The sequence below is a fragment of the Penicillium antarcticum genome, assembly GCF_028974205.1.
Source record: "Penicillium antarcticum strain IBT 31339 chromosome Unknown utg000009l_segment0_segment0, whole genome shotgun sequence".
Taxonomy (NCBI): domain Eukaryota; kingdom Fungi; phylum Ascomycota; class Eurotiomycetes; order Eurotiales; family Aspergillaceae; genus Penicillium; species Penicillium antarcticum.
This window is the reverse complement of record NW_026695307.1, coordinates 5,400,954-5,413,305: the sequence shown is the minus strand read 5'-3', so window position 1 is coordinate 5,413,305 and position 12,352 is coordinate 5,400,954. Positions and strand designations below refer to the sequence as shown.

At 48.0% G+C, this 12,352-nt stretch overlaps 4 protein-coding genes across 4 annotated transcripts; all 4 read right to left on the bottom strand.

Moving 5' to 3' along the window:
* Positions 1-89: 89 nt before the first annotated feature.
* N7508_010394 (endonuclease/exonuclease/phosphatase family protein) lies at positions 90-1,533 on the bottom strand (the record flags this gene model as incomplete). The annotated part of the gene is made up of 3 exons (XM_058468454.1): positions 90-951; positions 1,020-1,276; positions 1,330-1,533. 3 exons carry the CDS (start codon positions 1,531-1,533, stop codon positions 90-92), a joined length of 1,323 nt encoding a protein of 440 aa, XP_058316300.1.
* An 838-nt stretch (positions 1,534-2,371) lies between these two features.
* On the bottom strand, positions 2,372-3,467 carry N7508_010393 (uncharacterized protein; the record flags this gene model as incomplete). The annotated part of the gene is made up of 3 exons (XM_058468453.1): positions 2,372-2,803; positions 2,847-2,907; positions 2,956-3,467. The coding sequence occupies 3 exons, from the start codon at positions 3,465-3,467 to the stop codon at positions 2,372-2,374; spliced, it is 1,005 nt and encodes a 334-aa protein (XP_058316299.1).
* Positions 3,468-4,726: 1,259 nt separating this feature from the next.
* Positions 4,727-7,117, bottom strand: N7508_010392 (beta-glucosidase; the record flags this gene model as incomplete). Its single annotated transcript, XM_058468452.1, has 4 exons — positions 4,727-5,558; positions 5,613-5,767; positions 5,827-6,543; positions 6,596-7,117. 4 exons carry the CDS (start codon positions 7,115-7,117, stop codon positions 4,727-4,729), a joined length of 2,226 nt encoding a protein of 741 aa, XP_058316298.1.
* Positions 7,118-9,678: 2,561 nt separating this feature from the next.
* On the bottom strand, positions 9,679-10,860 carry N7508_010391 (uncharacterized protein; the record flags this gene model as incomplete). The annotated part of the gene is made up of 5 exons (XM_058468451.1): positions 9,679-9,848; positions 9,910-10,138; positions 10,191-10,434; positions 10,493-10,517; positions 10,605-10,860. The coding sequence occupies 5 exons, from the start codon at positions 10,858-10,860 to the stop codon at positions 9,679-9,681; spliced, it is 924 nt and encodes a 307-aa protein (XP_058316297.1).
* Positions 10,861-12,352: the final 1,492 nt, after the last annotated feature.

Sequence of the window (12,352 nt, the reverse complement as noted above, 5' to 3'; positions counted from 1 at the left end):
TTTGATTGGTACCGTACGAAATGGAATATGAACATGCACATTCATTCTAACTACCTCTTTCTCAAACATAGTTACTTCTCTTGCAAAACTTAATAGGCAGCATAGACCAAAGCCAACTGATCAATCTCGTCACCAGCCTGTCCAACGAATCCAACAACAGCAAAGCCATCATCGGCAGTGAAAGTTGTACAGCTACCAGTAGCAGTGCCAGCCTCCAGAGTATTACCCGCACTGGTAGTAGCCTTAATATAGAAGTTGCGAGTATTGTCGTTATACACACCAGTGCAAAGCTCCGTGGTGGTCCAATACTCGCCAGAGCCAAGAGTAAGGGAAACCTCCGAACCACCAGTGCCACCGTGCGAAAACTGAGTCCCATCAGTCAGCTTTACAGCAACAGAATCAAGCCTCTCAGCACCACGGAAGGTAATAACAGAAGCAGCAGGCGACGAAGGCAAACCAGTCAAATCACTGAACCACGTTCCATGAGGACCACCAGAGAACTGACTCTGACGCAACGAGTTCGAAAGAGACCAGGTAAAGTCCACAAGGATGGGATCATGGTCTGAAAGAACATCACCGAGGTAATCGGGGTTCGTGTTCGTGAAGAGTTTACCAACATAGGCGAAGCTGTCTGCCCCCAGAGTGACGACGTCGGAGCCTCGGTACAGGACCTTGTCGACGATCTCACAGGTCTGAACTGAGGATGGGTTATCGCACATCAGTGCGTCGGCTCCGGCGGTTGGGTACACGCCGTTCATTTCGAGATCAACCCATGTGTCTGCGAGGTTGTTCTGAGACTTGAAGACGCGGACGCCTGTGTCGTCGGCGCGCGTGTAACGGCTGTTTGTGTCGCCCATTACGATGACTGCATTGCCTGTTGACCAGGTGTCGATGTAGTCGGCAACTTGTTGGAGGTTGGAGTTGCGGGCTTTTTCGTCGTCGGCTTCGGTACTGTGTAAAGGGTTTAGTTTGGAACTTTTTCTTTTGTTGCATATAAGTTTGGGCTGGGAAATACGTACCCGGCATCAGCGTGGACGTTGTAGAGATCAATGAACACGCCGTCAGCAGGGTTCCAGCGCATGAAGGTGAATCCCTTAGGAGTCAAGCAGTCGGAGCCGGAGGCATCAGAGCATGTATTCCACTTGGCGCGTGTGAAATCAACCCAGTCATAGTTGGAGAGGGAGTTGAGTCCGCTTCCAATTGCTGCGCCTCCTGAAGTTGCAGTGCGGTAGGCATGGTTATCTGTTGCATAGATGTAGGCATGGTAATTGAAGTCCTAGGGTGGTTAGTTATATTTGATGGACAAAAATTGAGAATGTGGTGTCTTACTTCTTGCACATGGATGATATCGTAGCCATATTTAGCGAAGTAAGTACCGATTTCTCCGGCATTCTCAGACTTGGAGCCATTGACATCGTTTGATTGAAGAATCTCAGGCAGACCGGCGACATTGAACGTCAGCGCGGTGAATTTACCACTGGTTGCGGCGCTGGCCAAAGCCGGGATAAGAGCGCTCAGGATCGTAGTCTTCATTTTTGCGGATCTAGGGTTTATGGTAAATATGATGTCCAGGGCATGTGGACGCCTTTATATAGGCGCGGTGTAATCTAGATACTCGACAGCATCTAACCATACCTGGATTATAGACAACGCGGGCTGCAGAATCCGCTCGAGGGCCAATGAGAAGAACAAGAAAACCGTCTCAGTGTCACAGATCCAAGGATATGAGGACCTGAAGAACGTGGAGGAGACGTGGGAAGGTGATTGGGGATGTGTATACTGGACGTTAGCCCTGTGGCGTAGATTAAACTAATCAATAAGATTTCAAGGAAGAACAGGCTTGAATAAACCAAACACGTGGTCTAGGTTATAATCCATGAATGATAAGGCGACATGAAGAATCACGCAGCCAAGAAGAAACGGTTCCTACGCTAGAGTTGTGGGTTGCCGACGATTGACAATGCCATTTCCCCATTCTGCCCAAGGCCCGCTTCGGTTAGATGCGTGAGCAGGGGGGCTTGGAACTTCGGGGAAATTAAATCTACAGCTGGATGCGATCGGAGGATTGTTTACGCCATTGCCGTGCCGAGTTTTTGAACCCCTGGAAGTTTTATGCATACATTTATGTATACAGGCACAGCGAGCTCGTGGGGCTCCCTATAGGACGTGGACGAAAGTTTATTTACTCCGCAAAACACAGCTCTTTCGGTCAAGGAGCAAAACCAAATTTATGATATCATAAACATCATATATTGCATGCAGACTTAAATAAATGAAAGGCGCTACTAGCCCGAAGCAGACTATTATGATAATGGAATGCGCGACACAGCTTTTTGTGTGCCTTCAAGCCGTCCCAAGTGATCATTGCCGATTAAGACGATGTTTTCATAGTGCTCGTAGTCTGGATCCAGATCCGATGATAGCTTGTCAGGGGATGGTATCTATCATCCGTGACTTCAAGGATAACATGGAGCAACCAGCAACCTGAAGAAGTGGAAGCTTGCCCGTCACAGCTCTCACTACCTGCAGGAACCTGCATCTGGGCCTTTCGGCCACCATCCACTGAGCTGATTTTTGATTGCGGCATCTGACCTGCAACATTCCACTCGCTAGACCCGGGCTCCTGGTACTGCAACCAATTGAAAGTCAGCCTGTCGCCATCCGGATCAAACGTGGCTGCAACATTGAACGTGAGAGTCGATCCAGCAGCGACACTGATGTTCAGTGGAGCACGCTGAGCACTACCATTGACTGAGATGATGGGGTAATGGTTTGGTTTGCTCGTGTTCGCCGGGAGAGACCACTGCATGCGAGCAGCGAAGTCATTCTGGTAGGCATCTCTCAACCTTGTTGCCTAGCTCGATTTGAACGTCTTGTTGCTCTTTCCAACGCCGGTCGGCGGCATCGCTGTAGTGGTTCAATTTCAGAACAGCCGACGCCTCGACCTTTTAGTACCGACCACCCCACGACTCGTAGTAAGGCTCATCGGAAACGCCAAGTCCAATATGAATGAGATACAGGAACGTGGGGGTATCGCCCTCCAAGATGAAGTTGAAGTCGAGATAGGCCTCTTTGCCATACGGACCGACCTGGATATTCTTCCGCAGCCATTGGTGCGAAACGGTGGTGTTATCGGGTCCGCCTTGGTCAACGCCATAGTTGTCTTCTTCAGAAATACCAATCCAAATTGCAAGGCCGTACTGGTTCCAACCGTATGTAGAGGAGATGTAAAAGAAGTCGGGGAATTGCTGCCGGATCCATGCCCCAGTATCGTCTTGGTCTGAGACGGCGTAGACACGGATTCGGGATTGAATGGCTGCAAATCCGGATGCCGAGTGTGTCACGGAGTTTATAGAGGACTTGTGCAAGCACGTTGGTTCCTCCCCAGGCAGGGACCCATAAAGCTTGGTCGGACTTTGCTTGAAGGCTTCCGTGAAGTAGCTTGCCTCCACTGCTAAGGGCCACATTCTTGCCAACGGCGGTGATACCATAGCTTTAAGAGTGTTGCCGGATGAGGGTAAATCGTACGTGAACTTACAGCAGGCCCAGTGCGCAAAAGACCGTGAATATGATTCCCCGAAGGATTCTGGGAGTCGGGAGATACATGACGATTCAGATTATCGGTCACATGCGCATCTGCATTGATAATTGCGAGAATTTGCTCTGGATGAACTTCCTTCTGCCATCTAGATGTCGTGGCCACGATGCCTTCGGCGTCGAACTGGTTTGCTTAGAGAAGATATTTGGTCGAGGACTCGGCATCATCGGCTTCATTTGATATATCCGAGAGAATGCAAACTCTTGGCTTGTTAGGGATTGCCAAGAAGGAGCTGGTGTTGACGGCTTTGGCAAGCACCTGTACTGTCAATGCCCACAGCACCAGGAATGCAGTGAGGGGAACCCACGATGTACTTGATGAGTATAAAAAAACTGGGGTTGATTTAGTTCTTATAAAGCTCAACGAACGGGTAAACTTCGGACATGGACCAAACCATCGTCATTCCCCACGTTCCGCCGTGGCTAAGCCTACCCGATCAAGCTGTTGATCCCCAGACGGGAATCCGCAACCACCGATGGGCTTGCAGATCTCCTGCAAGGTTGGCCATTCAGCCTAGATCTTGACCAAGTTCATCTACAGTAAAAGAGTCTGTGATTGCTCTCACGACTATGTCCTCATCAGCATCCAGGCTATAAGGCATAACACAGCAAAACAGTAGTATTTACGCCATTCATATTGGCGGAACTGCCATGGCGGAGCTGGGTAGGAGATTCGAGGAATTATAGAAGCCTCGATACACAATATCTGCATGGAAAATCGAAGTGCTTTAATAGCAGAAATTTATGTGTTTCCACAGTGTACATGTCCGCATCAATTTCAACTGAGCCTAAGCACAGTAACAAAGAACGAATAAATACCACGATATATGAAAGATAGCGTGTTATCTATTTTATTTGTGCTCATGGACAACCACTTTTGGGGTTCTCACTATGTGCTTTCTCCGGCAAGGAATGTACTTGGCCATAAAAATCATTGTAGAAGAATAGCCAACTCAGGTGAGAGATGTCATTGGAGTTTTATCACTTTTGCATCTGTTTTGCATCTGTAGAATGGACAGGCTCTTTGAGGATTACTCAGTCCGTCATAGGCCTGAGAAAACTCGGTTAGTATAGTATGTACATGCCGTATACTACCATCCTTCTCTGTCTCTCTCTCTCTCTCTCTCTCTCAGTTGCCCCATGAGCGACCAACAGTAAATGAGCCATGCTGACGAATATCACGGCTAGAGCTTCCAACGTAAACGCGGAAAGTACCAGAGGGGACAACCCATTTCTGAGTCGCCACATCCCAGTAACTCAGATCACGTCGGGTAAGTTCAAAAGTCGCCCTGCTTGATTGTCTCGGCTCAAGCCTGAGTTTTTGGAACCCGCGGAGCTGCTTAGGGGGAGTACCCGGCACAGAATTCGGGAGACCAATATAAAGCTGTGCAACTTCAGCACCAGCTACCTTACCAGTGTTGCGTATGGTGGTAGAAATTGTGCCGACGGACTTGAAAAGATCGGCTGGGCCTCCGGGAACGACTTTGCCAGTTGATGGCCCCGCTCGGGCAACTATATCAACTGCAATTCCATTGTATGCGAATTTTGTGTATGACAAACCGTATCCGAACTCGTAGCGAGGGGTGATGCCATTCTGATCGAAATGGCGGTAGTCAACGAATAGACCCTCGGTAAAGTCGTCAACCTGTGCGTCGTTCCAGGTTGCGCCGTAGTCTGCGGCTGCTTTGGCGATGGTATAAGGAAGCTTGCCACTGGGGGAGACGGCACCGTACAGCACATCCACCAATGCATTCCCGCTTTCCTGACCAGGTAGTCCTGCCCAGACAATAGCCTTCACGGATGGCAGTGCCAGGATTGTCTCTAGGGTGACTGTGCCCACACTGTGAACAACGACGATTACATGTTTGTTAACAGCTGCGACAGCCTTGACGAGCTCGTTTCCGTTGTGCCAAGGGTCAAGGTTGTTTCTGTCTCCGGCGTTGCCTTCAACTGTGATATACCTAGAACGAATGTTAATAAAATGACATTACTGGCTGGATATTTAGAATACCCACCCTTCACCTGAATCCGAATTGATGAATACCACTGCAGTCTGGGCGGCAGCGGCAGCAGAGGCTGCATCGGTAGTGCTATCGGTGGTACTCTGAATAATCTTGGTGCCATCCCTCTTGGCCTGAACCTGGATTGCGTCCAGGGGTGAGACGAGATACTAGATAAGCATTGTGAGCAATTCCAAGATCTTTCATCTCCTAAAGCTTTGAAACCTACCGGGAACTGAGCAGTGCCACTGCCCCATCCCATAGCCAGTGTGCCGTTGTTACAGCCACGATCGCTGCATGCATTGGGACCATCCGGGCTAACAGCAGCATCATCTCCAATGATGGCCAGGGTCTTGGGCCGTCGAAGTGGTAGAGCATTGCCGGCATTCTTCAAAAGAACAATAGAGTCACGGGCGACAGTGCGAACGACGCTGGCGTGATCACCTGTGACATCGACAGTTGCTTTGCCACCATCCCAAGAGCTGAAAGAGACCTCTGGGTAGCCTTGGTCCTGATCAAGAAGATACCAAGCAGCCAGAATTCGAGTGACCATGTTGTCGAGACGAGACTGTGGAACGGAGCCGTCAGCAACAGCTTTGGCCAGGTTCGATCCCCAGAAGATGCTGCCAGGTGGAGAGTTGAAGTCACTTCCAGGCATTGTCATATCGAGACCAGCCAGAGCACTATTGACCGTGGTATGCTGCGCATTCCAGTCGCTGACAACATATCCAGGGAATCCGAGTTCCTTCTTCATAAGCTCATTCAGGATGGCATCACTCTCGCAAGCCCAGGTCTCGTTGACCTTGTTATAAGAGCACATCACTGACGCGACGTTGGCCTTGACGGCATTCATAAATGGCCATACATATAGCTCGTGCGCGGCCCTATCGCCGATGTTGGAGCTCATGGTATCACGGTTATGCTCTTGCTCGTTTCCAAGCCAGTGCTGTTAAACATGTCAGAGTAAAGTTGATATAAAGACACAGAGAGCCACTGACCTTAGCACAAGCCTGAACACCCGAGTCCTGCATACCCTGGATTGTCTCTTCCATGGCGACACCACTGAGATACGGGTCAACCGAGAATCCTTCCCAGTTTCGACCACCATTGGGGTTCTTGCCCAGAGGACCAGCTACTGGACCCAGTTGAACGTGGACGCCGAGACCCTTCGCCTCCTGACCCATCGCAGCACCACGTGCATACAGAAGACTACGGTCCCACGTTGCCCCCGCATTGATCCCTGCCGGGAATGCTGTCACGGGGTTGGCAAAGCGAATACCCAAAGGTGAATCCTGGAGACACAGAGAAGGATAGTCGATTGAGCTGGGAGCATAGGTATTGCCCACACAAGGCCCTCCCTCCCAGGTTACGCCGGTGACAATGCCGACTTTCTCAGTCTGGCTCAGCTTATCTAGAGCTGCTCTAGCTCTTGAGTAAGCTGTATCCCAGCCTCCACTACCGGAGCCATAGGCGTGAACGCTAGCGCTAAAAGCTAGCGTCGAAAAAAGGAGATACTGCATGGTCCTTGTCGCTGTCAAAGATGCGCTGGATAAAAGCCTCGTTTGGGCGCGCAGGTTTGGCCCTTTTAAACCCCTGCCATAAGAACGGGCTTGAATTCCTCGACATTAAACCCCCCTCACTTTGGTCTTCCATGGCGCTCTGGGCGCCATGCTGAGTTCCGACCTTGATTTGAATACATAGAAGTGGGCAAACGGGCCGGCCACTGTACTGAATCAGGAACAACAATTTGATCTCCGCATTGGCAGTGACCCCCCTGGGCAGCTCCGTTACACCGGGGTATGCAAGGAAGTAGGGCTAGCTATCCCGCCTGGGCCCTCGGACCCTGTCGAGGCCCGTTGTTGATTGGCTGGCGGAACCTCGGAATGTAGACGACACAAGTGACTTTGGCTATTCGACTTAGCGTGAGAATAAATGCCCTTTTGCCGTCAGTTTCTGCAACCCTGAACGGCTTATACCCCGCGTTTCTGCTGATTTCTGGGGAAATCACCGATACTCCGCGTAGCTTGGCAACCCGTCTGTTTCCATTATTGGCCTTAAGTAGAGCGATACTATCAGATTCTTCCATACAGCAATCAGGGTTTCCTCTCCTATCATGTGTAACCCCGCGCCAATGGTCACACGCAACAGCTTTATAGACGCGAGGTTGTATTTATCCAAATTGGAACAATTTGTCGCTCTTGGCCTTGTGCTATTTCATTAGTCTATTTACCCGAAAGCTAACTTCTAGAATAAATCTGGGTGTTATTCACAGAACTAGCCCAAGGGTCTCAGTGTATGTAAAATAACAATAAAGTCATAGAACGTCCACTTGAATATGGCTTGCTCGAATCACCTCTGCGACTAGATATAGATCTTTGGGTGGACCCAATTGATGGGGGTTCAACCCTGTAGCTGACGCAGACGGCGCAGTCACCGGCTCGGCTATTGGATCAGGAACAATAGGCTCAATATTATATCGTATTTGAGACATGCTTTCGTAGCACCAAACAGTAATTTGAGCGATATGTATAGTACCTCGATCAAAAGCCCCTATAATAAGAGCGGCCACTGATTTGCCTAACTTAGTGCCCAGAATTAGTTGATATTCGATGCCACCGTGCCGGAGTCTCATCAAGACTCCATCAGCCTCTATCCACAACTTCCTTTTAAAGAAAGAGTGGCCATTGCATATATGGTGCGAGCTCCTCGATTACAACATTTTTGGACATGACATGCCTCAAAGTACTAGTATCGTAGCTATCTGAGTATAATGCCTGAGAGCTCATGTTCCAGTTTTGACCAGCTCTTCTTCCAATGCTTAGGCCAACGATGATTTCTTGTCCAACAAGATGATCATAAATGCTCCATTCTGACGATTTCTCTCCCTGTAGATCTACGTGGAATCGCCCAAGCGTCCTAAACCTGTACTTATACTCTCCTGTGGGTGTGTTTATAAAGCTCTGAGGATGGAACTTTGGAGGAGGGTATTGACTCTGGCTACGACGTCGTCGTTTAGCCTGGGATGGGCCTCGAGCTTTTCCATCCTCATTAGGACAATCGCACGCGCACCCCAAGCACTTCACCTTTTTGTAAATCTTCTTGAGCATTTGACAAATATAAATTGAATAGTATTGTATTTTACTCGAGTATAGAGAAAAAAACAACACCAAATTATATATTTCGGCATTCAAAAACTACCTGAATGAAAATACTTACATAGAAATGTGGCTCGACGTCCAGACATAGAGGCTGAAACAGGGGCAAACCAGAGAGTGAATATCATTGAAGGTTGGCACAAGAGACTAATTAAAAGCTGGGAGATGTTTCAGAAAATCCATGATATCCTCTTATCATTAATTGACAGTAACAAAGAGTTCAACCTCTTACTGTATCAATTCTTACCTGTATTTTTGTCAGCTCCAATGGTGGCGGACTGGCTTTGGGCATTCATCAAGCCATATTTTTCTCCTATATTTCTAGAATAACTTTCAATATAACTCTATATACAGGTGTCAGATTCATATACCCTGGCTTTTCGAGCTTTGTTCGCTTACTACTTACCTACTATTTACTAGCCGTCTACCAGGGCCAATATAGTCTGCTTTCTTCTATAGATAATCTATCAATCATCGTTAGAGACCCTTCTTTCTCTCTCTCCTCTATATCAATAGTACTTAGCGGGGCTGCTTGAGCTGCGAGGGACGAGAGCGCACGAAGACCTAAAGCAGTTCACGGAACACTCGGAAGTAGAAGCTGAGGTCTAGAAGACGCTTGCATCGTTAGCACCATTTAAACTGATTTCCACGTTAGACAAAAATCCTCCAAATTCATCCTATCTACTTATGCTCCTAGATTCGATCGACAGATTTCTCGGGAAAAACGGGTAGATCCGCCGGTCATTATGCATGATATTCATATACTGTACTAAATAGAAAGTCCTCGTAGCCGCCCTTTCCCGTTGAATAATACTAGTAGTCAAATTAAAAAAGCCTGGCTTATTCTATGTTTAGGCGATAGACAGTAAACAGGACGATGCCCGAGCCCCTCCTGGCAAAATTTCTAGCGCCGGGCATGAAGTTCATTATGTTTCGGCCCTTGCACGTGCAGTACTCTTTCGAGAGTAAGGTGGAATAAAGTGATATAGCATCCCATGTATGACAGATGCACTCAGCGGCGCAACCCAATGTACCCAGTGATACGAAGCAAAGTGCGAGCCAACCATTGCCCCGAAGCACCGTGCAGGATTCCCCGCTTTTGGAATCAGCAAGAGTCTCAAGTCTTCTAGGATATGGCCGATTAAAAAAAAACTTACAGAATCCAGTGTATCCAATACGACTGAAACCCGTCACAAAAGTACACATCCCTAGAACAATGCCCACAAAGATAGGACCCAAGGCTGGCCCGAATACAGAGCGCTGCCGAGGGTCAAGGCCAACACCGAAAGAAAGAAATATCAAAGCAAAATCTGTAGTGAATTCAAGGGCAAATGCACTGCCTGTTGAGACCTTTGTCGAATCAATATAGCAACCCGGCACCATGAACTGTAAATCAGTCAGTATACGTTTGCGGCCAAATGGAAAGGGCACAATTCACAGATCTCGTGTCGAAGCTCGCCCTTAACAGCAAACCTGCTATGGCCCCACCCAAGGTCTGAAACCCTACGTAAAGGATAGCTCGCGGCAATGTCGCCAGGCGCGCAAAGAACGTGGCGAAAGTGATGGTAGGATTGAGGTGGGCTCCAGAAACGGGACCAGTAGCAAAGATCAACAACGGAAGGACGAGGATCGCCGTCAGTCCACCAAGTAAACTTGGTACAAGAGCCCCAGTTGCCAACGTGCTTTACAGTTCCATCGTTAATATCTCGGTCCAACAGGGAGAGCCCAGGAAGAACTTACTTGACAAGCTCACCAAGGCCCACACCTATGAAGCAGGTCAAGTAAACCAACAAACATGTTCCTGGTACTGTGAATATCAATGTCACTTGCATATTAACTAGGGATCACGGACCAACTGCTTCAATAGTAGCGGCCTTCCATAACTCTGGCTGCAAAATGTGTCGCAAAGATAGGGCATCTCTCAATGGAATCCAGGGTGCAGCATCGGGAAACTTCTGCAGCAGTTCTATCTGCGTGCAATTATTTTTCGCGTCCACTGAGAATTCTTGGTTTGCACCAATGCGTCCGGCGAATGGGACGATGTTGGTCGGCGAAGGTAATGCCACAGCATCACGTTCGCTTCTCCAGAACTTGGCGTGAGGGAGCATAGGCGACAACTATCAGGAATTTGAGTATTGATCAATGTTAGCGGGTGCACGATCACAAGTTGGAAACCGATCTCAATTCTAAACACATCAATCAGGGTCCCTGTACAGGAAATTTGTTCAAGGGGTCATGACGGTCAGCAATATAATCCAAAGGCTTGGCAATGTTCTGCCTGATTTATCGGGCTTAAAGTTGGTCTGGGCGGTCTATGATGATTCTGACATCACAGCTTGGACCAATGGAGATCTTCATCACCAAGGAAGGAAATTTGGAGCTAGAATCCAAGGTCTCGGCTAGATAATTACGATCCCGAGACAAGCTTACTTGTACTTTAGTGTTCATAACTCAATCCAAATGATGAAGCTTCGACCCGACCCAACTTATCCTAGGTCTAGTTAGAATTCGGCAAATTCTAACCCGGTATACTTTTTTCAAGCTCAAAGTCTAATTCGACATGACATAGTCACCCGCCTAAGTCAAAACCTCGCCTAGAAACCAGTTAGGTATCCCCTCAGAGCAATGCGACAGCGCAAGCTTGCTATGAAACGAATAGACGGGATCATATCTGTAAAGATACGGGATCGGAACAAGCAAAGTACTGATGCAGCTCAGGATGGTGAGACTCCAATGTGTACCCATATTCTTGTAGAACAAAATGGGGTGGGTGTCGCCCGGGTGAGTTTAGGATGAGAGCCGCTTTACAGTCGCGCGACCGGGGGTGAGAAGGGTGAGAATTAGGGTGAGAATCACCTAGGTCGCGCGACCACTGCACTGACCCCCCCTTAGCTGAACAGAAATAGAATGTTATTGGATTTAACCCCTCCTCCTAAAACACTCGATATCTTGGTATCTAAATATAACCACAAGTAAAAGCATTATACAACTAGTTTTCTTTAAGGTATCTTCAACCTTGTAGTCTGCCTCGTCTGCCTTACTTTGTCAATATACTTAAGATCTGATACTAGACCTCGTGAAAAACATTAAGAGGGCTAGTATCTCCCGCTAATCAATTTGCCAAATTTCTATTGACCTATTAGAGCCTAAATAGTATCGTAATAGGCTATATAGGCGCTTTTTTGTAGTTAAAGCAAGCCTGATCTTGCTCTAGTATAGAACTTGAGCTGGTTCTCGAAATAAGAGAGAGTACTAGCCCTACATAAAAGTCCAATAAGCCAAATCCGTGATCCCAATATCAAAAACCCTAATCTAAATAAGGAACTCACTACTAATAGGCAATAAATACAAAATGAATACGTGGATGCAACTCTACCTCTTCAAACCCTGTCCTCTTCTCACTTTCCATATGAACACCTTCGCATCAAGATCCTAGCCATTATATACTGCTGCAAGATCAAACCCTATTCTCCGACATCCTTATCTAGCCTCAATTGCTGTTCATTGGTGTCCAGTGCCTATATAGGCAGCGTGTATTCGTATAGCTGAGTAAAGCTCTCTCCTTCTTTAAAGGTGGTGCAAGCGGTGGTGAGCGCCCAG